Source organism: Ornithorhynchus anatinus, chromosome 6, assembly GCF_004115215.2.
Source record: "Ornithorhynchus anatinus isolate Pmale09 chromosome 6, mOrnAna1.pri.v4, whole genome shotgun sequence".
Lineage (NCBI taxonomy): Eukaryota > Metazoa > Chordata > Mammalia > Monotremata > Ornithorhynchidae > Ornithorhynchus > Ornithorhynchus anatinus.
In genome coordinates this window covers 20,116,185-20,143,011 of record NC_041733.1, presented here as the reverse complement: position 1 = coordinate 20,143,011, position 26,827 = coordinate 20,116,185, and the positions used below count along the sequence as shown (strand labels likewise).

At 43.3% G+C, this 26,827-nt stretch overlaps 1 protein-coding gene across 6 annotated transcripts in view; it reads left to right on the top strand.

The window, feature by feature from the left end:
* ATP2B3 (ATPase plasma membrane Ca2+ transporting 3) overlaps positions 1 to 26,263 on the top strand; it is a 131,822-nt gene extending 105,559 nt beyond the window's left edge. For 2 of the 6 annotated variants that reach the window (XM_029067185.2, XM_016227865.3), the window contains 3 exons: positions 1,775 to 1,957; positions 11,641 to 11,794; positions 22,138 to 22,385. In XM_029067185.2, the coding sequence (XP_028923018.1) occupies positions 1,775 to 1,957; positions 11,641 to 11,794; positions 22,138 to 22,163 (363 nt within the window). In that variant the 3' untranslated portion in view covers positions 22,164 to 22,385. Of the gene's footprint in view, positions 1 to 1,774; positions 1,958 to 5,233; positions 6,827 to 11,640; positions 11,795 to 22,137 lie in introns of those variants that run through there. The other 4 variants (XM_016227864.2, XM_016227863.2, XM_016227866.2 and 1 more) reach the window with 3 other exon arrangements.
* Positions 26,264 to 26,827: the final 564 nt, after the last annotated feature.

The following is a 26,827-nucleotide window of genomic DNA, read 5'->3' as shown; positions in this document are numbered from 1 at the left end:
CCCCTTCCTCTCCCTCCAAATTGCTACAATACTGATCTAAGTACTAATCCTATGCTGCCTTGACTAATGCATCTGCCTCTTCACTGAACTCCCTTCCTCCTCTCTTACTCCAGTCCATACTTCCCTCTGCAGCAAGGGACATTTTTCTAAAAACAAATTGTTTAGTTCATGTCTCCCTGCTCCTCAAGAACCTCCAGTGTTTGCCCATCCACCTCCACACCAAACAGAAACTCTTTACCATTGTCTTTAAAACGCCCAGTAAGTCCACCTCCTACCTTACCTCACTGATACACTACAGCCCAGCCCACACACTTGGCTTCTCTAGTACCAGCTTACTTATTTTTCCCCAATTTTATCTACTTTGTTCCCAGCCCCTTTCCCATGTCCTCCCCCTGGAACTTCCTCCTTCTCCGCATATGCCAGATCACCACCCTACCCACTGACAAAGCAATTGTTAAGGTCCCATCTGCTCCAAGAGGCCTTCCCAGATTAAGTCCTCTTTTCCCCAGCTCCCTCTCCCTTCTGAGTCATCGTCTATGCAGTTGGACCTGTGATCTTTGGGCATTTGATAGCCACCCCACCTTCGGCCTCAATCCCCTTATGTGCATATCTTTAAAGTATATATTGTAATTACTTATATTCATGACTGTCTTCCCCTCTAGACTTAAAGCTCACTGTGGGTCGGGAGTGGGTCTGCCAACTCTGTTGTGTTCTTCCAAGTGTTCAGTACAGGCTTCTGCACATAGTAAGTGCTCAATAAATACCATTGTTGATGATGATGATTTAAGAGGGGAGATGGGAAAGAAATAAGGCCAATTAAATCCACTCTTCCCATGATAGTAACACCAACAGAGATATCACTATTGATGTTACGTGTCCTGGTGATTTTTCTCATGAATAACTTCCAGGGATTGGGATTTGATCACAAATTCAGTTTCCGCTTAGATTCTGAAAGAACTCTTCGATTCTCTCTGAATCTCAAGGCTGAAAAGGACCTTGAGAGTCACCTCTAAACTGTGAACTCCCTCTAGACTGTAAGCTCCTTGTGGGCAGGGAGCTCTATTGCAACTGTATTGCATTGTATTCTCCCAAGTGCTTCGTACAGTGTATGATATGTTAAGTGCTCAGGAAATGCCTTTGACTGACTGATCTAGTCTTTCCCCTTGCCCTTAGGCAAGGCCATATCCAAACCATTTGCAGAAGGTAAAAAACCTGTCCTGCTTTTTTAAAACTTCCAAATCAATCAATCGATGGCATTTCTTCATTCATTCAATAGTATTTATTGAGCGCTTACTAGATGCAGAGCACTTCTTGAGCACTTACTAGGTGCAGAGCCCTGTACTGAGCACTTGGGAGAGTACAATAGAATCGACAGACATGCTCCCAGAGAAGAAGATCCCATAATGTACCTCAGTGACCTGTGGCCGGGCTCAACTTGCTACCCACAATTCAGTAATATGTCACTGTCTGCATGCAAAAGGGTAGGGGAAGTTTGGTGACCTAAAGTATTTAAAAACTCTCCAGATGAGGACTGGTGACTAGAGAGCCAGGGAGATACAACTGCAGGCTTCAATCGTCCGTCAATCAGTGGTATTTATTTAGTGCTTATGGTGGGTGGAGGACTGTGCTAAGCGCTTGGGAGAGTACAACACAACAGAGTGGGGAAACTCATTCCCTGTCCACAAGGAGCACTTCCTGTAAAGATGTTTCCCTCGGTCCCAGCCCTTATCTGACACCCGCTTTGGGGGCTTGTTGGCCTTTTGTCTCTACTCAGGTTATCGCCACCATTCCCACTAGCCAATTAAAATGTTTAAAGGAGGCGGGGCACGGGCCCGGAAAGGACGAAATAACCGATGAAGAGATGGCTGAGGACGAAGAAGAGATTGACCATGCCGAGAGAGAGCTCCGACGTGGCCAGATCCTCTGGTTCCGCGGCCTCAATCGGATCCAGACTCAGGTACTCCTCCTCTAGGGAAAACGTGGGAGGAGGACCGATGGAGACCGTTTGCGCCGTTCAGGTCTTTGCAGTGCTCTCCAACGCCATTTCTAAATCGATTCCAGAGTTCTGCATGCTTTCTGGGGTTGTGCCAAACAGCCATGGTTGTTTATCTAACAATTTTGCTTTTGTTAAACATTGCTTTTCCACCTAGAGAGACTGGAAAGAAGCAGAGAATGGGAGAACTGGGCCTAAACCACAGAAGGATTTTCTTGTCCTCTTGCCAATAAGTTGAACCAGCCAGTTGCCATTCTGTTATTAAAAAAAAAAAAAAAGTTGAGCTAGTTGGTAACCCACTGTGAAAAACAGAAAGAATTTGAGTTAGAGGGGGGAAAAACAAGCTGTTTTCCTTCCTTCTAAAGACAGATATGTGGGTATTAATTGAATTCTAAGAGAACCATCTATACAAAGAGTTACCAAATGTTAATGTGTGTTCCAACCAGAATAACTCTCTAGACCAAATCCATCTGTGGGGTGGAGACTTCTGTCTCCACATCCATGTCAGAGTGGTTTAGACCACAGCTGGACCCAAGTTCACCTACCACCTCCTCCTCCTCAATGCTTTGGGCCTTGGCAGGTCGGCCAGGTAAGATAAATAAATCTGTCACTCGGCCGCTGCACTCTGAGGCGAGATTCCTCACCTGGATCTAACTGAATTTGACTAGCAATCCGGTGGTGGTGCCGGGGTTTGGGATTTGGGGTTCCATGAGTGATCAAACCTGGCCATCTAATGAGCCTGCCAGCCATTTCTGGATTGCGATATCCTTAACTGCTTCTCCCCTCAACTCAAAAAGGACCCCCAAGGTACTTGTTGGACTTCAATCAATGACTTCGCTGCTCAAGATGGAATACAGGTTGGACCTAGGCCTTGTCCCACTCTGAACCCAGTTTGACCCCTCCAGTCCTCAGTGGCACAGGGAAATCACTGCAACCATGAGGTTTTGTGCCCAAAATGATTTGGGCTAGACAAATGGGTATGGGCCGGTGGGCCCAGTTCTCTTTGGGGAACGGTGAGAGATCCAGATCTGTCCTTCAGGTGGACATAGTTTTGTCTTAACATGGGTTCTAAGCCACTCCTATTTTTCAAATGTGATAATCTGGCCATTTTTGAAGCAGGCTCCCTCCTCCTCCCAACCCCCGTATTTGCTTTTCTTCAAAGAGCCTACACTAGAGCCGAAGTGGGTCCATAAGCACTTTATTGTCTTAACTGCCAAGGTTATTTTGAGTTTATTTCAATGAGATTTAAGGTACAAAACTCTCCAACCCAGCAAAGATTGTTTTTATCCACCTGATGTCAAAACGTTTTCGCTGGTCTGTCTCACCTGTTCGTTTTTGTAACCATGTTGTTGTCTGCTTTTTCATCCATCGTAGTCCCTATGTTGCCTGGTGTTTTGATGTCCTGTCACGTTCCTCACAGATTTACTGAGGGTCAGGGTGCTGCTAGAGGAGCTTCCATTTGCTTTTTCCCCGGCTAACATTTGGGGCCAGGTGGCTGCTTTCTGGTAAAGTTTGGATTTATGAGGATTTGCTAGGTGCTTCTTCAAAGGTGCCCAGGGCCTAATGCGGGTGGGGTGGGGAAGGATGGGGTTCAATGCCACGCCATCTCTTCATACAAGGAATGTAATCATTTTGCTTCCTCTTAAGGGTTAAATCCGGGTGAGGAAGTAATCCATTCCCCGGTCTTACTTCTTCCACTGAAACAGTGCCCAAACCTCCCCGCTTCCCTCATCTCTCTCTAGTCAACATCACCTCTGCCAAGTCCACCTATTGTATCCGAGCTCTGAGCTATCTGAGTCCTCTGCCCTGCCTAATGCCAGCCCTTAACTGGGAAATCTGAGATTTCTTTGATCCATTTCATGAGAATCTAATTATGAAATTGCCTTCACTCTCTTTCCGGGGCTTCTTGTTTGCGAATCAGTATTCCAAACCCCAAGCCGTCTCTTGCTGATTTCAGCTTTTCACTGGAGAGTGTTTCATCGGCAGCCTGCTCTGATTTCTGGCATTTAACACTGTGGCTGTTCCTGCCCTAATAGTGGGGCTTAGGCCTGAAGCCAAAGGTCTGCTCTCCAGGCTCCTGGCAATTTAACCCATATTGCTGCCACCCTTTCCCATGCTATCCCTCAGAGTCTGTAGGATGCATGTTGAGAATTCAGTAAATGTTGCCTCAGGCTGCAAGTGTTCTGCTCTTTCCTGAAGTTTCTTCTCAACAGGAAAACCAAACAGTCATCTGTGTTGGATGAGCGAGGTCAGGGTTCTCTAAACTGCCCCACAGACATGAGTGACCTGGAAATGTTTTCTGCTGGCTTTTGCCAATTTAATTAATTATGGCATTTACTAATCACTTACTATGTGCTAAAATCTGGGATGGTTATCAGAGCAGACACAGTCCCTGTCCCACAAAGAAATCACTATCGACCTTATTCCCATTTTATAGATGCGGAAATTGAGGACCAGTGAGGTTAATTGACTAGCCCAAGGTCACACGGCTGGCCAGTGGCTGCATTTCCCCAACTGTTCATCTTCCATCGTATGATGATTGTTTCTGTGTAGGGGCTCTGGGACCAGTGACAGCCTTGGGTGAAATGGAGTGTGGGTTAGTGATCAGTTTTAGTTAGAAAATTGCCAGAGAATCTATGGGGCTACTTACCTAGGCATGTACTGCTCAAGTGGAAATTCACTTGAGTCTCTCCCACACCTGAAAGTGGTTCATGGCAAAAATCCTAGTGGAAACCAGGCCAGAGCCTGGTGTACTCTTGAGAGTTGTCCTCCCAGCGCTACCAGTCTAAGTTTGCAGGGCCCCAAACGTTCTGTGGGATATAAATTGTCTCATCTCTTGAACCCCTGGGCTGGCATGAGGGCTATTCCTGGATATCTCGAGGTCTTCCTTCACTCCCAGAGTTACCTGGGCCTGCTCCTTGGATTGAGTCCAATCCTGAGATACATTCAAAAAGGCTTTTCCAGGCTGGACTCATGTCATGTGGTAGGCCCAGTAGCCCAGAGACACCAGCTAGTTCTGGATTTTGCTGAGTGATGGGAGGGAGAGGAACAATCTGGGCCCAGGCCAGGCTTGTTATGGGATCTTTTAGTCAAGGCGACCTCCTTGTATTGCTCCAGTTACGTTCCCTCGGGATAGTGCAAAGATCCCCGGCAGTGCAGAGAAAGCTGAACCATCATTGAGTCTCCCTCCTCTTTCTCTTTTTCTTCCTCCACCTTTTGGATCTGAAACTCGACGGGCAGAGACCTAAAATGAACAAAAAGAAGCCCATCTTCACCCAGCTGTTGGTAACATCATCACAGGAAGGCATGCAGGCCAGAAATTTCAGAGGGGCTGGTTAAAGAGGGGTAGCATCAATTCATACATGACAGGTCCATAATGCTTTTGAAAGGGAAGATCAAGGATGTTAGGGTGACGATGATGAAGGATGTCAAAAAGCACAACCATCATTTGGTCCCTCTCAAAATCCTGTTTTTGTTGGGGTAGACAAAAATTTGGTGGATGAATCATTGGTCTTGGTCTGATTATGGTATCCCTTATGTTCAGGTCTTAAAAACTGGCCGTCTTGTCATGATATAATCTAAACTGGGAGGAACAAAACTCTTTGTCTCACTTCTTGATAATGAAAATCACAGGGCACGGGGTTAGAATTCAATATTTTCTGTCCTGCCAAACTAAACCTCCACCTTTCCCAGTACACTTCTGTATGAGTTTCCTCTCTAATACTTGCCATCTATAACCTTGTCTGCTCAACAAGAAAACAAGATGATGGATCAATGTCAATGCATTATTCAAAGATCAAGGAGGCCCTGAACCTCCTGCTACCTTAATAGTACTTTTAATTGATTTTATTAGTGTCTTTGCAGTTTTTCCTCAAATAATCAAATGTCCCAGATATGCATAATATCTCTAAGGCAGATTGATCCACCTTGATTCAACTTCACACTCCTTACTCCCTGCCCTGAAAATCACTACATGAATAGTTAGAATCACAGATCATGGATATGCTAGGTCTTCTTTTCCCAGAGCTAAAGTTGGGATCTCCAGTACTGGACTATGGTTTGTTTTCCTGGCCCATTCCCTATGGAGGGGGAGTGGATCATTCCCTCCATTCATTTAGGATACTGAAATAAAAACTGCTTCCTCTTCCAAGGCCCTAGTCTTGCGTCAATTCCAGTTAGGCCTCACAGTACATTCCCTAAAGCAGAGAGCAATTACACCCACGATATTTGGTATGTTACCGACGAACGATTATCAGGACCTTCCCCACCAACAAATAACAAGCCACCACTGGCACAGGTTGGTGTGTGTCATCAGATGAAAGACTCCCATCTTGTAGTCTTTATAATTATCTCCAAATTCTTCCGATGCCCCAGTTACTTCCCAGCTAACAAATTTCGTTCACCTCTTGTTAATTTTTCCAGGGTCATTTCTGCTTAGGTCCCTTATGATTTATTTGTTTATGGTGGAAACCCTTTTATTAGAAATTCAGTTTGGAAGCTTGTTACAGGTTTTCCAGGTCCTCAAGATCTTGATCTCTTTGTCTTGTTTTCTGTGCAGCATTCTAAGATACTTGGGTCATAGCTTGGTTCTGATCAAATGTCCTTCTCATTTTCACACTTGTACTTTAGAACTTTGGCCTACTCAACTCCCTCCAGGTAAAATAATTCAAAGAGATTCATTTGTTTAAGGCCTCTACCCTCTAAATAGAAGGCATTTTTGTCTTCGCTGAATGTTGAAAATTCTGTTATGTTTTAGTTTGATTTAACCTTGTTAAATTCACCATGCTGCTCTTGAATGCTGTTAAATAAATTGATGATTTTATCTGAACCTTTTGAAGAGCTTCTGCTCTGCTTGCCTCGAAGTATCTGATTATATCCTAAAGGATTCACCAAAAGATTTGGTTCCAAATCTGCCGTACTTTTATTGGTCTTCTGTCTCTCTGCCATGCGGTTCTCATTTGTTGCGGAATGGCAATTGATTTGGTCTGTTAAATCATCGGGGAGTAATTATTTAATACTCCTGTGTATTATTGCATACTGTGCTAAACATGAGAAAGATCAAAGAGAAAAATGATTAGTTTTAATGATTGATGACATTTCCTTTGGCTCATATATTTTCCTTAACTTGGAGTTTCCTTGGGTTTAAAAAATGCAAATATGTGGGTCAAGATGAAAATGGGTCAGTGCATCATTGTGTGTGTGTGTGTTTGGAAACATATTTCTCAGGTTCTGAGAGATAAGCATGTGTGCATCTGTGAATAGGTGGGTGTATACGTGTGTTCAATACAGTTCTGTGACCAAGTCACAATGGCATCAAAATGATCAAAAACATTACCTTTTGGGAAAGCATCTACAAAAAGGTGTGGATGTAACTGTGCCCATATTCTCCAGTTCATCTGTTGAAGGAAACTTCACGTCTGTATGGGACAAATTTGGCACAGTAGGCTGAAAAAGCAACTAGAACTAATCTGCGCCTTAGCAGGCCTGACCATGTATGTGTGTGTGTGTATATATATATATAAACATATACATTTACATGTATATATATATGTATATGTGTATATATGTATAAAATCACTCACCTTAGTTTTCAAAAGTGATGCTACTAATGGTGAGATCTATACCTGCGGTTATAAGTGAGCCTGGAAAGGTTGATTCCTGACTGAGATGCCCTTCCTTATTGTGTGCACCGAAAGGTAGTTCAGCGCTATGCTATTGGGTGTATCTCATACAGGCCCTGTCTGTTTCCGGGCCTGCCTCTCGGAACCCGGGTCGGTCTTCGCAAAGTCTTCCTCTCCCATTGCTGCCCATCGGTCCACCAGCATTTGACTCTTTCATCTGCTCAGGCAGGAAGAATTCCTACGACACTGCCCTAACAATTCAGCACAGTCAGGCTGAGGAACAATAGGCTGGGGATGGTGCAGACCTAGGACTTTGATTGACCTAGGACTCTGCTGATTGACAGCTGTTTCCCAGGGTACCTAACATCCCTAAGCACCCTGCCTTTTCATGCCACTAGCCTTTCTGGACCTTAAAGGTGTCCCTGAGGTCACCCCAGAGGGTGGCAATGAGGGGAGAGGACAGGGCTAGGAGACGGATAGAAGTCCCCGGAGGGACTCTGGTGTGGGCGAGTGGTATGTGGCTGTAACATCATGAATCTTTTCTGAGCCTACATCCCCTTCCTGTGTTGGGTTGGCATTTAACATTAGGCTTAACACATCCAGTCCGGGGCACCAAGTTGATTTACCGAACAAGGAGAACTTATTCCTAAAATCTGCTTCCCCTCTACAGCCAGAGTCAGAGGTCAGAAGGATCCTCATCTGACAGGTTGCTCTGGATATTCATTTCTAACACAGTCATGATTCTAAAAGGAAAAAAAGAGCGATACCAAAACCTGATATGATTTTATGCCCCCACCCCCAAAAAAGAAAAATCCTTTCTGAATATGTTTGGTATTTACCATAAAGGTGAAACTGATCAAATCCATTTATTATAGTATTTGTTAAGTGCTTCCTGGGTGCCAGACACAGTGCTGGGCACTGGAGTACGTAGAAGCTAATCAGGTTGGACATAGCCCATGTCCCACATGGGGTTCGAAATCTCAATCCCCGTTTTACGATGAGATAATTGAGGCACAGAGAAGTTAAGTGACTTGCCCAAGATCACGCAGCAGACAAGCGGCAGAGCTGGGATTAGAACCCAGGTTTTTCTGACTCCCAGACTCATGCTCTATCCATTGTGCCATACTGCTTCTCTCATTTTGCTTTCCTTTAATATCTGAATGTGATTCCACAACGCTGAAGATGACCTAGGTTAATATGGTCAGTCTTGGGAAACCCGGGGACTTGGACAAATTCGGTGGTGAGTTAATTGCATTCACTCTTGTGTATCCCCTGCTTCCTCTCCCTCTCCCTGTGCTGTCTTTGGAACAGGAGAGTTGGATGTGACAGAAGTGCTGATTTTTCATCAGACCACAGGATTCTGGTGATTAACTTGGATGAATACAAGTCTGTTTAAGAATAAATTCCCCTCCAAATGAACTTATCCAATCCACTCCTCCCACCCCACCCCCAGACTCTCCCTCCCCTGGGCACATATAGATGGGCTTCTCATGATTTATTAGCGGAAAATGTTATATTTCAAAAAAGGCATTTCTACTCAGGCTTTCTCTATTGACAGAAAAGGAAAGGGGAGGAGAGAGGCAGAAAATAGACCTTCTGTCTTGATGACATTGGTCTGGACCAATGTCTACCCTCTGCCTCCCTCCTTCTGAAAACCGTTTTTCAACTTGATCTCTCCCTTCTTGTTTTTGCCTCAGTGAGGACATCTCCTTTAAATGAGACCATTCACCCAGATGGTCTTGATAAACCCCCAAATTTAATTGCCATAAGTGAGGGGAAACAATGAAGAGGTCCTTCATTTTTTGATTAAATCAATCATTTGGTGGTATTTATGGAGAGCTTATGGGGTGCAGAGCACTTTACTAGGCTCTTGGGAAAGTACAGTATAACAGAGTTGGTAAGGCACATTCCCTGCCCATAAGGAGGGTGAGGAAGCAGTGGGGCCTAATGGAAAGAGCACAGGTCTGGGAGTCAGAAGGATCTGGGTTCTAATCCCAGCTCCACCACTTGTCTGCTGTGTGAACTTGGGCAAGTCATTTAAATTATCTGTTGCCTCAATTGCTTCATCTGAAAATGGGGATTAAGATTGTGAGCCCCTTGTGGGACGTGGACTGCTTACAACCCGATTAGCTTGTATCTTCCCCAGTGTTTAGAACGGTGCCTGCCACATGGAACAAGTTTAACAAATACCATAAAAAAATGGAGCTTACATCCATGAAATGACATTTAATTATCTAACTGCCTTCTGCCTGCAAACCTTTCTGTGTTTTCAAGTGGCTGTATTGCTTACCTACCACAACTGAGCCCCTGAACCAGACAAATGCTCAATTCGCCTGTAGAATTTTGGACTAGTTTTCCTTACTCGGGAGGAACAAAGGGCTAGAAATCTCAGGGCTCATCAGGAAAGCCCTAGGCAGAATTTTGAGAACCGGTTAACGTGAGTAACGCTGCTTGTGTTCGTGTACCTCCTGCTTTGACCCGTAACGTCCAAGCATTGCTTGCAGATTCGTCTGTTTCACCTTTAATGCTTCTGCTGCATGGCCAGTCAAAAGCATTTTCAACCCCTGAACAACTCGGAAACTTTGGGTTTGATATTTGGTTAACAGAGCCTGGGGAGAGATGGAAAATAAACCTATCCATCCCTAAGTATAAATGGGTGGATGAAGGAGGATGGGCTTCGAAAACAAGGTCTAGAGAAATGTATTTTCTCATTTTGATGCAGTATTGAAAAAGATAAGAGGATGATGAACGACCGTCCCGGAAGTGATTGAACCTTGAACTCTGCTGCTATGACCCTCTCAATAAACTAACCTAAATGTCTGCAACTTCTTTGGTTTAAGTCAAGAATTTGGTTCCTATTTTAGGGGTGTAAAATTCTCTGAATGTCATGAGGATTCTTAGACAAGCTTCAGTTAGGTGATTCAGTGAGAGTATAATATCTAAACCAAAAAGCCAAATGCGATGAAACTTTATTAAGCAAGTTCTAGGCCTGCTGCATGCTCTGGTCAACAGCCCCCACCTCCTCCTCGTCCCTCCCACCTCACCCTTCCTCGCTCCCTCCTCCTTCCCCTTTAAGTCTTTGGAAGAGTTGGTTTTCAAGAGGAGCGCTCACATTTCAAACCGTAGCAGAAGGGAAGGGGTTCTGTTTGTCTACAGAAAAGCACAGTATGGAGAGGCAGATCAGGAAATGTGATGGCACACTAAGGATTGAGTGCCAAACAATGAAGGGTTCATGAGGTTGTATTACTAAACGCAGCCTGAGCCCAAAACGCTTTTCCGAAATGTTTTATGCCCATAGCCTCAACCTAGCCCTCTGCAGAGATCGAAGTTATTTCTTCAGTCTACGTAACAGCTGATTACTGGAACCTCAGTTATTCCAGTGGCCACTTATCTGAACCGAGGCTGATTCCATTAACGCGAACAAAACAGGGTTTGTGCCTGTTAAGATGCCCAGTTATTTGGATTATCTGCATTTACTCTCCCTCTGACTCAATAGTTTGGCTAAGAATACAGACTCTAAAAACGGATCACATCTCGTACCTGGAGGGAGAAAAAAAAAATGTATATGCCCCCACATCCTTATAGCTCTTTCCCGTTTTCTCTGGGATTCTGGATAGCGGAATGGAATTACGGCACATCAGATGAATACAGTAGGCACCAGGCGCCCAGCAGCTTAAAGGAGAACAGGTCTATCTACACGGCAGAAGCCGATCCTGTGCTCTTTCTTGCGGAGATGAAAGACCTGAGGAGGCTTTATGTTGTGGTCGCTTTCTATACTCTGCTCCCTTTGGGATCAGCTTCCTGCTGGTGTTTACTAGTGGAGTCTTGTGCTTTAGTCAGACTGGTGAGCCCTGAAACCAGCTCAAGGAGTTTAAAGAAGAAAAAAAGGTAGAAGAGTTTTTAAAAGTCACTGCCCAGGGATAATTTTGGATCCAGTCCCACGTTACCTCTCCCTGTCCCAACCCTTCCTCCACGCTCCCATGTTGCTACTACAAGCCAAACTTTATCTCATTTTCTCTCCCACAGATGGAGGTAGTGAGTACCTTCAAGAGAAGCGGTTCATTTCAGGGTGCCGTGCGCCGACGTTCCTCGGTCCTCAGCCAACTCCATGACGTAACCAATATTTCTACCCCCACTCACGTAATTCTCTCTGCCGCCAATGCCACCAGCACTGCTGGGAGTGAGTCTTGATTTCTCCTTTCTGCTCGTGAATAACATCCTTTAAAAAAAAAAAAAAAACCCAACCAAAAAAATCGCCCCCCAACTCTTTCTTCTCTTTTTTCCAGTCTTGCATTCTCTGCTCACCGTGATTTTTGAGTTCTTTCTTTATTGCTTTGTCCAGTCTTTCTCAGTCAAGATGGTGTATAATTTCTCAAGCCATAATCTCTTACGATACCTCTCTACATCAGTGGTATGGCTAGAGCTTCTGTTTTGATTTGTCCTCTTTTCCGTTTCGATTTGAGGGGCTTCGTTTTTCGTTTCCTTTTACTTTGATCTGTCCGACTTCTCGGTGACTTTGGCTGCTTTCTTGTCTGTGGCGTAACTTGTCTGTGGTGTGTTGATTGAAGGGTTGGGGGTCTTATATTGTCTTTGGTGGGGAAGGGCAAGGGGGCAGTGCACGGTTGGGGACAGCCTTCTAAGCAGTTGTTTAACCCACAAGGAGAGTGGGAAAAGGGATTCAAAGAGGAAGAGAAATTATTTTTTCCTGTCATTTCAGCAGAAGAATTCACTTACTCGGGCCACTGATCAGTAGCTTCCAGTCCTATTTGGAATGGATCCATTAAAAGACTAAAAAATGGGTCAAATGGATGGTGAACTCTTGTTAAATGGTCCCCTCTATTGGTTTCTTTTCATGCTCACAAGAGTTAGCAGATACGAGCCAACGTCCACTGGGCTACAACCTTCTCATTGCCTACCGCCTGCCCTAGAACTAGCACTAGGGACTATGAAATTAGAAGAGGATACCGTCCTGTACCTTGTCTTGGGCCGATGCTCGGCACACTTTTGACTCCTAAGTGAGTCTGCCTTCAGTTTATATTTTCGTTTGAATCCTTTGCTACATCTTTCTTGAAAGCCATGGATTCAAACTCTGCAGAATAATTGCCCTGGACCTCAACATCCAAATGACTTTGAAAATGGAGACCGCTATCCTTTTTTTATTACTATTATTGGTTTTGGTGGTGGTGTGTTCCTTGTTGTATCAAGCACTTCTTTATGTGAAAATCACTATGCTAAGAACTGGGGTAGTTTCAAGATAATCAGAACAGAACCGGTCCTGCTTTTAAAGCATCCATCTGTTTCCACCAGGGCCTGTGCATTCTAAGTGGATTCTACTGCTTCTGTATTTTATGAAAGCATTTTCCCACCCAATGGCCATATTGAGATGGTGATCCCCTGCTCTGGCTTGCACTCCACTCTATATCTCTCTCCTCCTTCCTCAGAGAAACTGAGGGAAGATGTCCCCTTTCTTTTGACATTTATTCAAAGAGGTTTGGGTTTTTTTTCCTTTTTTTGACTGTTAAAAATAAATCAGAGGACTTGTCCAAAAGAGGTAAGCAATATTTATTATTTTGCCAATCCAAAACCAGGCAAAGTAGCAACAATGAGAAGTAGCTAGAAACTGACATCTATTTGTCCTGGTCAGTGTTTCCTCAAAAAGGAGAGAATATAGCGAACTATAATTGATGGCGCCACAGATTCCAATCATACCACCGGTCTACTTGTCACTCTTCACCCAAGAACTGAGAGTAAACCTTCGAGTATAGGCCCAGAGTGTTTGCTGAAATATATTGATGCTGCCCGTTTTTGTTTTTCCTTCCAGTGAAATGCATTTCCTTTCACCTGCAGTGAACCGAACTGAATATTTTAAGAGACTGAAAGTCATTAACTACATCTTTTTTTTTCCCCATCACAGAAGCTTTGGTTTTCTTTTTTTTAGGAACTGTTTAAAGGCCACCAGTGGGGTCAGCAGTCCTTGTGTCTAAGCTGTCATTTCAGGCTTCCCAGAAAATTTGGCCTCGAATGAAAAGCGTGCCTATCGTAGGAACCCCACCTCCTGTTCTCCCAAGTGCTTAAGACAGTGCTCTACACAGAGTAAGCACTCAATAAATACAATTGATTGATACTTCTCTTAGAACATAGCCTAAAGGCATCTGTTGTGCTAACTACTGTACTTCCTGAAATGATATTCAGGCATGCACTGACTGGAATATCAGCTTAAAAAATGCAGATTCACACTGAAAAAGGCATCCAGTAATTCACAAATACCAATCAGTTAGCTCTGTTTTGGGAGCCAGCCGACTGGGTGCGAAGCACTGTGGTAGGCACTCGGGGAGCATACAGAAGAGGTAGGGGGCACTAGCTCTGTCCCACTGAGAAGCAGTAGCCACAAGTGGGCAAGAAGGTTTAGTGACAAATACCCCAGTTATTATTAGTGACCGCTCCGTGGCCATAAATGTGTAGGCTGAGACGTATTCATGCCGAAGAAGGCTGGTCGAGGCAGTGATTCCTCAAACCTTGAATGCTCAGTCTGGATCTAAACAGGGAAGTGAGTGGTGCATTCTACAGTGATTGTTTTTGGCCAAAGTAAATATTCAATCCTATTCCCTTTGTAAGAGGGAGCACCTGTTGGCCTAAATCTAAGGGAAGAGGAGGCATTAAGAAGCTTACATTAGAGAAAGCTTCAGGGTTATCATTCTTAAATACTTTCACCTTTTCTGCCTTTATTGCTGCTTTATTGATACTGAGTGTGCCCCTTCTGACCTAAGCTCCTGGAACACTACCAATACCAGTAGCTGTATTTCTCTTCTTAATGTCTCTCTGTTTGCTTCCTGTCTGTGTCTGTGTTATTGTTTTAGGAGGAGGGCAACAAACACTCATCTCCTACCTGATTCTTCCATTCCTGCTTTTTCTCTTATGCTCTGACACTTGCTTCACAATGGCCCTCTCACTCCCCTTATAATCTGAATGCCATAAGGCAACGTTCCCTGCTCCCCGAGGGTCCCTGCTCCCAGGGATCCTTTCTCTTTGCTGTTCCCTGCTTGGACTTTTCGGAGCGTCCCCAAGACTCTCTGCTGTCCCTAATCCACCCCGGGCTCTTGGTTCCTTCCCTTCCAATGGGATTTGCCAATGATCCTTCCTTCCCACTGCTGGCTGCCGTCCAGGACCTGGTGGCTGGTAAGTACAGTGGGAGATCGATTAATATGACTCCTGCTGTTTCCTCAACAGCTTGGGCAGAGAATTAACTAATCACTGAAGGGGAAAGGTCAGGCATTTCTCATATTCCCTCTGGTCCCTTTGGATCAGCAAACATGCTTATAGGGTTCTGCCGTAAGCGAGAGTTGAGCTTTTTCATAATTGATTTATTGAACAATGTCTGAAGAAAGAATGAGAAGTACTGGTAGCCAAGATAGACTGATTTTTTTCTTTCTTTTCCCATCATGACCCCTAAAAAGAAAGAATAAACAACCTAAGTAGGGGCGTTATCAATGGTCCTGACCTCTATTCTAAGCTTCACTACTGTCTTGCTGAGCAACTTAGCCAAGAGGCTATTGGCTCACGCTATTGTAATTAAGCTCATGCTTAATAAATATTCCCCTGATTGTAAAACTTCACCAAAACCATGGAAAGTTTAGTGGGAAAAGGTATAGAGCCTTATATTTGAAGAAGAATCCTGGGAAATAAGACAGGATTTTTATTTATAAAATGAAAACAAGCAGTGTTTCAACAGGTTGTTTTTTTTTTCAGAGCATTCAAGAGCTGGAATGCAAATAGTAAAATAGCAAGAAATCTTTGGAACAAATCCGCTCTCCCTATGATAACATGACTAGATCATACAGAGAGAGATTTATATATGAAGAATGTTTAAAATGAAAATAGATGATGATGATGATGTCATTTCTGATGATTGTTGTTAGGAATGTGAAGCATTTCGATTACTTTCACTTATTCTGCCAAAGGGTGATCCTAAACCACAAAGCACACACTTTCCACCGTCTTGGAGCCCACAAAGCATGCATGCACCCGCAACCTACACCTTTTCCACAGATGCCAAGACATCTCTCTCTAGTGTCACAGCCTCCAGCTGGTATAATTCTACCTCCACACTCCATTCCTCTGCTTCCCAGAGCACTGTCAAACCGAGCCTGAAATGAACTCTTGACCACAAGAGATATCTGTGAGCTCCCCTGTGACTTTCATCTCAAAATCGAATTGTGCCCAAAACCCAATTTCTCCTGTTTTCAGCTCAAGAAGGAAAAATGGATGGACTCGGCTTTCTTCTATTCGGAGTTTGATCTTCATGGATGTTCTTTTAACCTGCTTTGTGTTTCCCTGTTTTGTTTGGTTTTTTTTCTGATAATTTTGCCATCATTGTCATTCCATTTTAAAAATTGTTTTCTGCTTGCTGTTGTGTCCATGGCATATCACATATCTTTTCACAGTCACCTCTTCATTTGTCAGAATTAGCATCGCCATCGCTCTCTAAGGCCTGCAAGCCCATCTGGTAGACCACAGCTAAAAAAAAAACAAAAAACACTCCCCTCCTGGTATTAACTTTAGTTATTGTTTTACACAGACTGAGGGGACCTATGTTTCTCCTGGATGGGTGCATATTTCCCTACTAATACAGGGGGGATCTCGTCTTCCCACACAAGAGTGTTTGACAACTCCATTAATACGACTTCGGATTTTTACCTGGTTGTGCAAATTTATCACGTATATTCATTAAAACGGAGAATTGTAAAATGTCCTGAAAAGTATTCCCATATTACTTATACACTATCAAATGACCTGAAACTTATTGTTTCCCAAGTAAACATTTTTTTTTCAAAAAAAAAAGACCACCTTTTTAGTTGAGAGGCAAATTATTCCCCCAAGTGTGGGTTCACCAGGTAGCGTCTCAAAGAGAAAAGCTGACAACGGTCAAGAAGCGTGCAATCTGTTAAACTGAAGCATGAAAATGATAATTTCTCATTAAAGCTCAGAGTCCACGAAAGGCTTGTCCAGAACCAGCCCTGCTTCAGCAGATGCGATTAAGAAGACCTAGTTGGCCCAGCTGAAAGCCAAAAATTCCTTCCATAGTGCCTAGCTGCATCTGAAGACATGCATTTTCACACACACACATACACACACATCTGACCCACACACCTGTGAAGCCGCTCATCTCAGTCACAATTTGCAGTTCCTTGTTTATTTCTTGTGTTTCATCAGCTTTCTTCAGGGCTTAGGCATGGACGGACCACCAGCCACCTGGCATGCAAAGCTCCCTATTTAAACAGAGGTCACTCCTAGCCAGTCCCTCTTCCAGCAATAATGGGCCTTTATACTCGAATGTTTACTGGTGCAATAATGCATGAGTTCTATACCTGAGCTTCCTTCGAGGGGTTTCAGGCTTGTCGATTGTGGACAGAGGCCTCCTCTATTGTTGTTTTGATGATTCATGCCGGAAACAGAATCACGGGGGGTTATTTTTCTTTCTTTTGCAGCATGAAAACATTCCATCTAGCTTTGCAAAACCAGAGCTTTTGACTTGTTCTAGGCCTGTTTGCCACCCTATGAGGGTGTTCACTGCTTTTCATTAACACAACTCTCTAGAGCATGTGTATTCTTTTTCACGATGCAAGAAAAAGATTTTTCTTCCGGTCCCGTGCGATGGTTTAATCATTATGGAAAGCGCGATGTTGTAAGTAGCTCTTTTCCTAGAAAAACCTAAACGTTTCTAACTGCTCCAAGGGAACCAAAAATTTAAGCCAACCAAAAATGTCCAGTTTTATGCATTGCTGTGAGTTCAGAGTTTCTTCTACAAAAATGCTTTTTAGGATCCCTAGAGCCCTCAACGCTTTGGGAAAGGTGTGAAGCAGCAATCACGGCAGCTGAAGTTCGTTAAACTGCGTAGGAAGCCTCCCTTTATTGGGAAGTAAAATGGGCCTTTTTCTAGTTAGAAAGCAAACAGACCTTCTGAAGAGGTCTTCTGCTCTCTCTCCACTGTACAGCTGATTTGTGTTTTCATTCGGGGCCCTGGAAAAGATTTAGTTCTCAGAGTCAGACTTAGTTCTCCTCAGCATCAACACGGTAGTTCGATGTAAGCTTTTCCAGATGAAAGCCTCCATATACCTTACTGTAGTCCATCAATTTGGTTCGACTTTACAAACAAAACCTTACCCCAAGTATCTGGATACTGGGAAGTCCCTAGTACATCCACCATAAGTCACTGGTCCTCGGCCCTGGCTTTCAGATGCCATTTACTAATAACTGTGGCCTTTGTTAAATGCTTACTCTATGCCAGGCACTGTACTAAGCCCTGGGGTGGCTACCGTATAAGCAGAATGGTTACAGTCCCTGTCCCTCACGGGGCTCACGGTTTAAGTGGTAAGGGCAACAGGTAGTGAATCCCCATTTTACTGCTGAGGAAACTGAGGCCCAGAGAAGTTAAAGGACTTGGCCACAGTCGCAGGACAGTCACAGATCACTTGAGAACCAGCCTGGCCTAGCGGATAGAGCACGGGCCCGGGAGTCAGAAGGACCTGGGTTCTAATCCCTGCTCTGCCACTTGTCTTCTGTGTGACCCCGGGCATGTCACTTAAATTCTGTATTCCAGTTACCTCAACTGTGAAATGGGAACTAAGACTAAGCTCCATGTAGGACACATATTGGGCCCAATCTGATTAGCTTGTATCTATCCCAGCAATCAGTACAGTGCCCTGCACATTGTAAGTGCTTAACAAATATCATTATTTAAAAAAAAATGGCAGAGCCGCGATTAGAGCCCAGGCCCTCTAACTCCCAATCAATTAATCGATGGTATTTATGGTACTATATGCAGAATACTGTATTAAGCTTTTGGGAGAGTGCAATAAGGCCTAGGCTCTTTTCACTAGGCCATGCTGCTTCCCTGAGCTCTGTTGAATGTTCTTGTTCTGTAGCAGTAAATCTCCCAAAAGGCTGCACCTCCCCTTCAGGATAAAACAGCTTTTGCCTTCATTTTGGGGTGTTTCCTGCTTCTTGGGGTTGCAGAGTGCTATGGAAGTGGACCCGTGTTGAAAATCATAGTCGCAAAGGTTGCGGAAGAATTTTCCTCAGGGCTTACACATCTTCAGGTACATTTTCTGAAGTGATTCTTGACAGTTTAAAAAAGGCAAGGATGTCAATCATAGGCCACTTTTACTAGTTTTGTCATCGGCACTTTCCGCTTGCCGAAACATAACGTGCTCTCCAATGCCACCACTTCTTCATTTTTTTTCTTTAGGTTTTTGCCTCTCCATTAAAGGACCAACTGTGGATTTTGATTTTGATTTCTCAGCTTCAACCCCCCCCAAGCATTAATGCAGTGGTTATGAAATGGGGCCTTTCTAAGATAGTACTTCCATTTCCGGTGCATGAATTTGAGCATGAACCCTTTCTTTGCATTCTCAGGGTATAAAGTCTGCTTGATTTCTTTTCACAAATCAAAACAACTCTCCTATCCTAGGCTGTTGGCAAAAGGTTTTCCATTTGGCTTTTAAGCTGCATCCTAGAAGTCAAATATAGGAAATGGCTTTTATAAATGAGAACTCTGAAGCTAACTGTAAGCATTTCCAAAGGATCAATGTGTGGTTCCAGTTTCTCCTACCCACTACATTCAGGATTTCACTCAAAACGGGAATGTTTTCCCACAGTGGGATATTGCCAAGGTTTCTCTGCCTTCCATAGAGAAATCTACCAGGGTTTCACGGATGCTTTTGAGGAACAAAGCGGACAGTTCTGGACTAAATGGTTTGTACTTCAGCAGTGGGATTCAATTAACAAGACTGGGCAAGAGTGGGGTTTTCAGAACAATTTTAATGACAGCAAATGTATTGCAGACTGCTAGAATCCAAATCATATTTGTAAAACTTAGTAAGAGTGATGCAGTAGGCAGGCTAGGAAATGATCTTAAAATGCATGTTTTTTCTCAGCACTACAGCAGCATTTGACACCTGGATTTTAATTCTGCCCAAGACATGAGGACAGAAAAAATTGAAAAAGTGGCCGTCATATGGTTTCAATCTTGGTGGTTTTTTTCATTTATGTGGGATTTTTTTTGGAAGCGTAGTTTGTTTTTTGTTGTTTTTTAAAAAAAATCTGTGGGTGATTTTCCCAGCTCTTTGCTTCTATTTTACTGTTTCATCATCCTCCACCACTGTCATGTTCATCACCAACTGCACTGTACCACAAGGACTGAATGAAATACTAAACACATATCTATTTCCAAAATGGCCTTCACGCTCTCTATCTAAACTATCTAACTATATATATATATATATATGTGTGTGTGTGTGTATTATATATATATATATGTAATACTCATTAACCAATAGCACATTTATGTTGCATATTCTATCACAAGCATCCCTTCTGCTTCTTGTTTTTCCTTTCTTTTTTTATGGCGTCCTCGTTAATTAGAAAATGTACCCACACCCCAACGTGCACTGTTCTGTCTTATATGTTCCTCAGCCTGGATCAGTCCACACTAATACATCCAACAATATATAATTGTTCATCCATGCTCATCAGGAACCATTTTACAAAATCCTCTCTAAGTACGATGGGTGAGTAGGATAGATGTTATAAAGGACTTGCATTTAGGCGGGGGGTAGGGGGGGAGAACCTGGCCAGGAATCTATCACCGATATTCTGAATACCCTTTGGGTTTCTTCTCTTGGAAACAATAGAACCCTAGTGAAATGGAGCCCCTAGTGCCAACGTGACCACACTGAGCTCATTTTCCCTTGAACGCACCCTTCTAGGACTTAGCTTTCTCTTAAAGACAAATGTTTTCTCTCTGGGTCCTTGATCACACTTGCTCCTCAGATGCCCTGCCCCTCTCAAAACCCACTGTCTGTACGTTATTTAAACGGGCTCAAAAATATTTGAGAGTGCTCGGAGTACTCTTCGTATCATACAGTCAAGGCCCCAAAAACCAGCCCCGAAGAACCCAGTTCCTCTGAAAGGGAGGCAAGAAGTGACTCCATCCCAGTGGCCAAGATAGCAGAGGAGGAGACGGAACCCAGGCCGCCAGCCTCGAGAGGCTGAAGAACCAGAACTAATCCATCAATTGATAGGATTTGAGTTCCTGTCGGGGGCAGAACACTTATCTAAGACCGGCTCATACTATCGTGCACGAAACGTGGACTTCTCTGTTTGTGACTAAGTCAGCATGATTAAGAAGTCAAGTGACTACCCCACTGGTCAGTTACTAGGTACAGAATTAGGTGTGCAGAGCCCATCGAAAGCAAATGGTCTTTGGCCCATTCCCAAATTCAAATCTGATGTAGGCCATCGAGGGCCGATTTAAAGAAAAAGCTTGGGTTCCTCTTAAATTTTTTTTTAAAAAGAGCGTAACAGGAGCACAGTGGAAAAGGAACTGGCAATTTCAAGGGACTCAACTCCAAGAGCAAGCTCTGCATTTGGAGGGCTACTATTTCGTAGTGGGGCATAAAACAAATAGAAATAAACCAATTCACTGTCTAACGAAAATAAAGCCTAAACCACCGAAGATTCTCAAGAGTGGGGGAATTAAGAAGCCTCCCTGAGAGATGGCGTGAAGAACACGTGAATGGTGAGAAGAGGCCCACCAAGATTTTAGTAGCTCAGCCACCACAGGAATTAGTCTTTGCCTTCTGCACAGCTTGAGCATTTCTGACAGGTTCTCAGATAGCAGGTGCCCTGGCTCAGCGCCCTGGAAAACTTCTAGCAAGTCAGTCCTTCGCTAAAGTTTATCGAGCTCCTACAGGCTACCAAGTGCTGTACTCTGTGCTACTGCATGCCCACCATTGACAGGTTAGCTCTGCCCGACAAAGGTTGCAATTCCGAACTTAGACTAACTTCCAGCTCGATTCACAAGCTGCTGTTTCCAAAATCCTGGCTAAGCTTTCCTCCAAGAATAAAATCGTTAGCTAATAAGAGGAGAATGAAAAAAAGAATGCTCTTTTCTTATGCCACTGGGTCTTTTTTTAGGTTAAGCAGTAATTACCCCCATTTCCTTACAACAATACCTGGAAGACACGGGCCACTTTGGGATGCCCAAAACCGAAGTCCAATCTGAAAATTAAAGTCACCACGATAGTAAAGAATCAAAACCAGATTTCTAGGGCCCCTTATAAAAAACAAAAGGCATTTGGTTCACTGCTTCTCCTGAGCGGGAAGCAACGGCACACGCATCCGAACATAAGCACAGATTCCGAGCGGGTCAGAAGAGGGGAGCCTGTCACCGGTACTGGTCTGGATCAGTTGGATGAGAATGGAGCTAGGGACCCCGCTTCTCAGGAGCACATCTAATGCGTGCAAGAAAATTACTATATTAAGTAATGAGATGAGTATACAGGGACCCACCTGATTCTTTAATTTGGCTTTTAAGCGGATGAACAATTATAATGCGACAACCCAAAGTCATTAATGTGGACTGACCAGTCAGCAACAATTAGTCAAAAACTTATTGTTTCTTCCTTACTCTTCTCCTCTCCCCATTCCAACTTCTGCCCTCCTGCCCCTCAACTCCCATTTTAGATCCGGGTGGTGAAAGCATTCCGTAGTTCTCTCTATGAAGGGCTGGAGAAACCGGAATCCAAGACCTCCATCCACAACTTCATGACGACGCCTGAGTTTCTGATCAATGACTACATCCACAACATCCCTCTCATTGATGATACAGATGTGGAAGAGAATGAAGAGCCTCCAGGCAAGGGCCTCCGGGCCAGCCCGCCCCATTCCCCCAACAAAAACAACAATGCCATAGACAGTGGCATCTACTTGACCACAGATGCCAGCAAGTCAGCTACCTCTTCTAGTCCAGGAAGCCCAATCCACAGCATGGAGACGTCACTCTAACCAGAACTTCTCTCTCAAGCACACGCTCATAGAAACAAATACCGACGCCCAACCCCACAAACAACAGCAAAATGCAAATATGTATACACAGACATACACACACAAAACACAGAGAGAGAGAGAAGCCAATGCACAAGAGAGGAAAACAACAGAGATCTCTGAGACTATTTTTTTTTGCAGATGGTTTGCAAAAAGAAGAATAAATTAAACAAATAAGGATCGTGTGGCAGATGTTTGTTTATCCAGGACATGAGGAATAGCTTATTACACAAAAGGGGAGAGAGAAAAAAAAAACTAGAGAGGGGAAGGGGTTTTTTCCCCTATTGATTTTTTTGTTGCTAATGATTACAAAAATGAACTCCTAAATTCCACCATCTGTTGGGGGCTTGGACTCTGAGCTGGGGTGGGTTTTTTTTAATGCACGGGGGAAGAAAGACAAAAATGTACTCATAAAGGAAAACAAAAAAAAAGAAGAGACTTCGGCGGTTTGGGCTGAGCTCAAACCAAGGAAAATGCTGTACAGAGATAACATGCATTTATTGATTTTTTTTTCCTTTCTCTTCAGTCCAGCAAAGAGCTCACATGCGTGAGCCACTCAAATATATTTGCACCAAAAAAAATTTAAAAAAACAAAAAAAATCTTCACAGCTATATTATAAATATATATAAGAAACAAAACAAGTATTAAGAATAGGAAACTGATTCTTGGCATGATTTTTCAGTTCCTTTTTCCAGGCACTTTTATTTTTAAATTGCATTTTTGATTGTAGCAGGTATTTTTTCAGGGAAATAGTTTGCAAAAATAACTTTTCGGTTCCAAAATTTTGCTCCCTTTCCCTTTGTTCCATCTCTCCTTCCCAACCACCTTAACTTCCTGGCCCCTGCATTTATCCCTCTTCCCCTAGAGTTAAGTTCCTGGAAATATTTTTTGATGAAAAGTCATAATCCTAAGGGGAAAATAAATGAAGGGGAGGGGAAGAAAGGGCTTGAGCAGGAGCTAGGAAAGGGTTGGAATAAGATTATTTGCACTTCAAGAGATATGACTGCACACTTGTGGCGTGAGGGAAGCTATGTTAAAGCTCATTATTAAAAAGACTGTAAGAAAGTGTCTAATCCGAAAGATGTCATTCAGTAGGTGGAAGCTGAATTATTCTTTTACATTTCACTTTGTTGGCTCATCCTGACTCCGGTCCACAAGCCGGATGTTGCTATTTCTCTATCCTCCTCCCCAATCTAAAGAAATGGGATGCCAAAAGCTCCATAAAAGTTGCCAATCCCTGATTATCGTAGAAGTCCTGATAATAATAATAATCGTGATATTTGTTAAGCACTTACTATGTGCCAGGCACTGTACTAAGCGCGGGGATGGATACAAGCGAATCGGCCCTGTCCCCTCTCGGGGCTCACGGGCCTTAATCCCCATTTTACAGATGAGTTAACCAGGGCACAGAGAAGCTGTGATTTGTCCAAGGTCACACAGCAGACAAGTGGTGAAGCCGGGATCGATCTCTGGCACTGGAATTTACAACAGATTGAATTATCATAGCACATTCCCATTGGAAGCTGACCTTGGTATGCCACTCTAAGCTTCTTCAAAAAGAACTTCTTTAAGGAGGGGAGGGAGGAGAGAGGAACCATTAAATCGTTGCCTCTAGATGGCACGGAGCCAACACGGTCATTCATTCTTAACTGCACACGCCGCCGTATATGCTTGCTCGTCACAGTCCCCCAGGGTTAGACCTCAAAGGAACTGGAATAAAGGTGCTAACAGTGAAAAATAATACGCTTGAGTAAAGCTATGCCACGTTCAGTAAAGGAGAAAGTTGGAGCAAAAGGGGCACAATGCCAGTGAGAACCAGCGCTTAGTTTTATTCGGTAGATAATTAGCCCTCTCTCTTACCTGTCTGGTCTCCTCCAAAGCTCGGAAGAAATCATTCCCTCTGCTACAGGAAGGTTTTAGATTTAACACTGGAAAAGCATGGATCTTGTGAACGGCACTTTACCTGGAGGCTACCGACAAGGTTTGGACCCGATCTATTTTTCTTGCTCAGCCCATGAAATACGCCAAAATTAGCGTCAACAGAGCAACGGTGGAAACGTGTCAGATTAATATCCACGATCAAATGGGACACGTCCAAAATCTCTTCCGATCTTCCACCTTCTGGCTCAATGAGGAGGTATAAAGAGAAAAGTAGGAAAATATAGCTATTTTAACCTTCATTTATTTCAGCTTGTGATAACGTTGAGAGAGACAATTGCATAAACAAAGCCATCTGGAGGAATCGAATTATGTCCTTGTTAGAATAACGCTCTGTCTCCCGGGCACTGGTTGGGGGGTAGGAAACCCCTTCAATTATGCAAAAACAACTTCGTTACTTACGCGACAAAAAAACGTAAAATGTTTTAACGGATCCGTACGTGTACCACCATTTTAAACAGCTCATCGACGTGGAAGAGTTCTTCTAGCATATTGCCGCCCTACCTGGTGTTGTCATTCTCGCCATCTGTGGGCATAGAATTTTTCCACATCCGATTTGAAGTCATGCATGATCCCACACAATTTAGGGGCACTTTAAATAACCTCATGAACCCCTTGTCACCATTTTTCAGCTGTAAACACTTTGTATTTTCACTCAATATTAGGTTGAACCCTTAAGGAGATGGAAACATTTTCCAAGAGTGTACAGTTCTGTGCATATTCTGCCAAGGGGAGTCAGGGCAAGCCTAGATCTAACATTGCAACCCGAGAAAATCGAGAGAATAAACAAACCATTTTGTGGTCGTCCAAAGGTATAAACCTCTGACGACCAGAGACTCATACGATTCTTTAAGGCATGATTTCAAGAACACGACAACTACTTTTTAAACCAATAGGAGGCACAGCAAAGAGAACTGTTCTTTCTCAACTGCGCAAGAGGATCGATAGCTTCATCTGTTAGCAACCTCGCTTCCTTCGCATTGGTTGGTACTTTTTAATTGAGATTACTCCATGTTTTATCTGCTGAAAGATCCATCTCTTTGTAGCTGGGGCTAGACAGTGGCCTGGAGGAGGCTGAGGTGGCCGGGGGTCGGCGGGGCTGGGGGGAGAATGGCAGTGGAAAAAACTTATATTGTGAAACTCGTAGTTGTCGAAGACAGCGGGAGACTGGCCTAACGGGCGTGCCTAGAAATATATTTTTAACCTGCCAGGCGAGAGAGCACACCACTCCCACGCCAGCTCTCTATCATCTTCACAAATGGTGCAGCATTCACACAAAACAAGTGCCATGCAAATGCCACAGAGGAGTTGTTGCGTTTATCTTGCTCTGTCCCGATAGGCTTCTCGGCTGGTGTCCGCCTGCATGGAAGACAAGACTAAAGCGCTCCAGTCCCCATCGTGCCATTGTGTCACAACAGAGAAAAAAAAAGAAAAAAGAAAAAAAAAGGATTCAAATCTGTCTCTGAAAAAAAATTCTGTTTAAATAAGATCCCACTTTAAAATACCAGCTACAGATAATTTAAAGCCATCCCTTTTTTCTAAAGGGCACATTGAGAATGTTACCCATTTGTAAATCGTTTCTTGCTGTCCTTGTTTTCAAAAACAGAAAAAGGCAACTCAATTTGTTGAGCATCTGCGTGTTCTTAAAAATGAAATAAAATTCTAAGTGTTTAATTTTAAGATGATCAAACGTGTAATACTACATTCGCAGGCTTCTTTTCATTCAATATTGTAGATATATTGATAGAACAAAGGATAAAATATATATTTAAAAAAACAAAAAAAACTTCACTGCTGCTGTATAAAGTCGCCAAATGTAAGCATCAATGGCTTATTCACTGGTTTTCCTTTATGGTGGGGGTGGGGGGGTTGGGAGAAGAGGATGGAGGTGGGGCAGTGAAATATGTTCATGTTGAGTTTTTTTTTAATAAAAACAACAATTGCTTGTACATTTTCAGGAGGAGGGGCTCTGTCTCACATTGGGAGGCCTCTCTTTACAAAGCATTATACTCTATTGAATGGCTCTATAAACTTTGTTCAGATTATTAAATATGTTAAAAAAACTTATCTGCCTGTTATAAAAACAAATGGAAAAAAAATTATATATGAAAAAGAGTCCACACCTGTATAGTAATACAAAGTCTGTAACTGGAATTTCTGAACTTAAAAGAATAGGCCAAAACTTTTTGTCTGTATAAAAAAAAAAAATATGAAAGTATCCTACAATCCCAGCTTTGATAATGTGTGTTATTTGTTACTTGCTGAAATCTCGCATGGAACAAAACAACAAAAGATTTCCTCACCACTGTTCACAAATACAGCAGCTTGACTAAAATATAATAAACTGCAGTAGTGATGTGCGTCAATTACGTTGTGGAAGAGCTTTTCCAA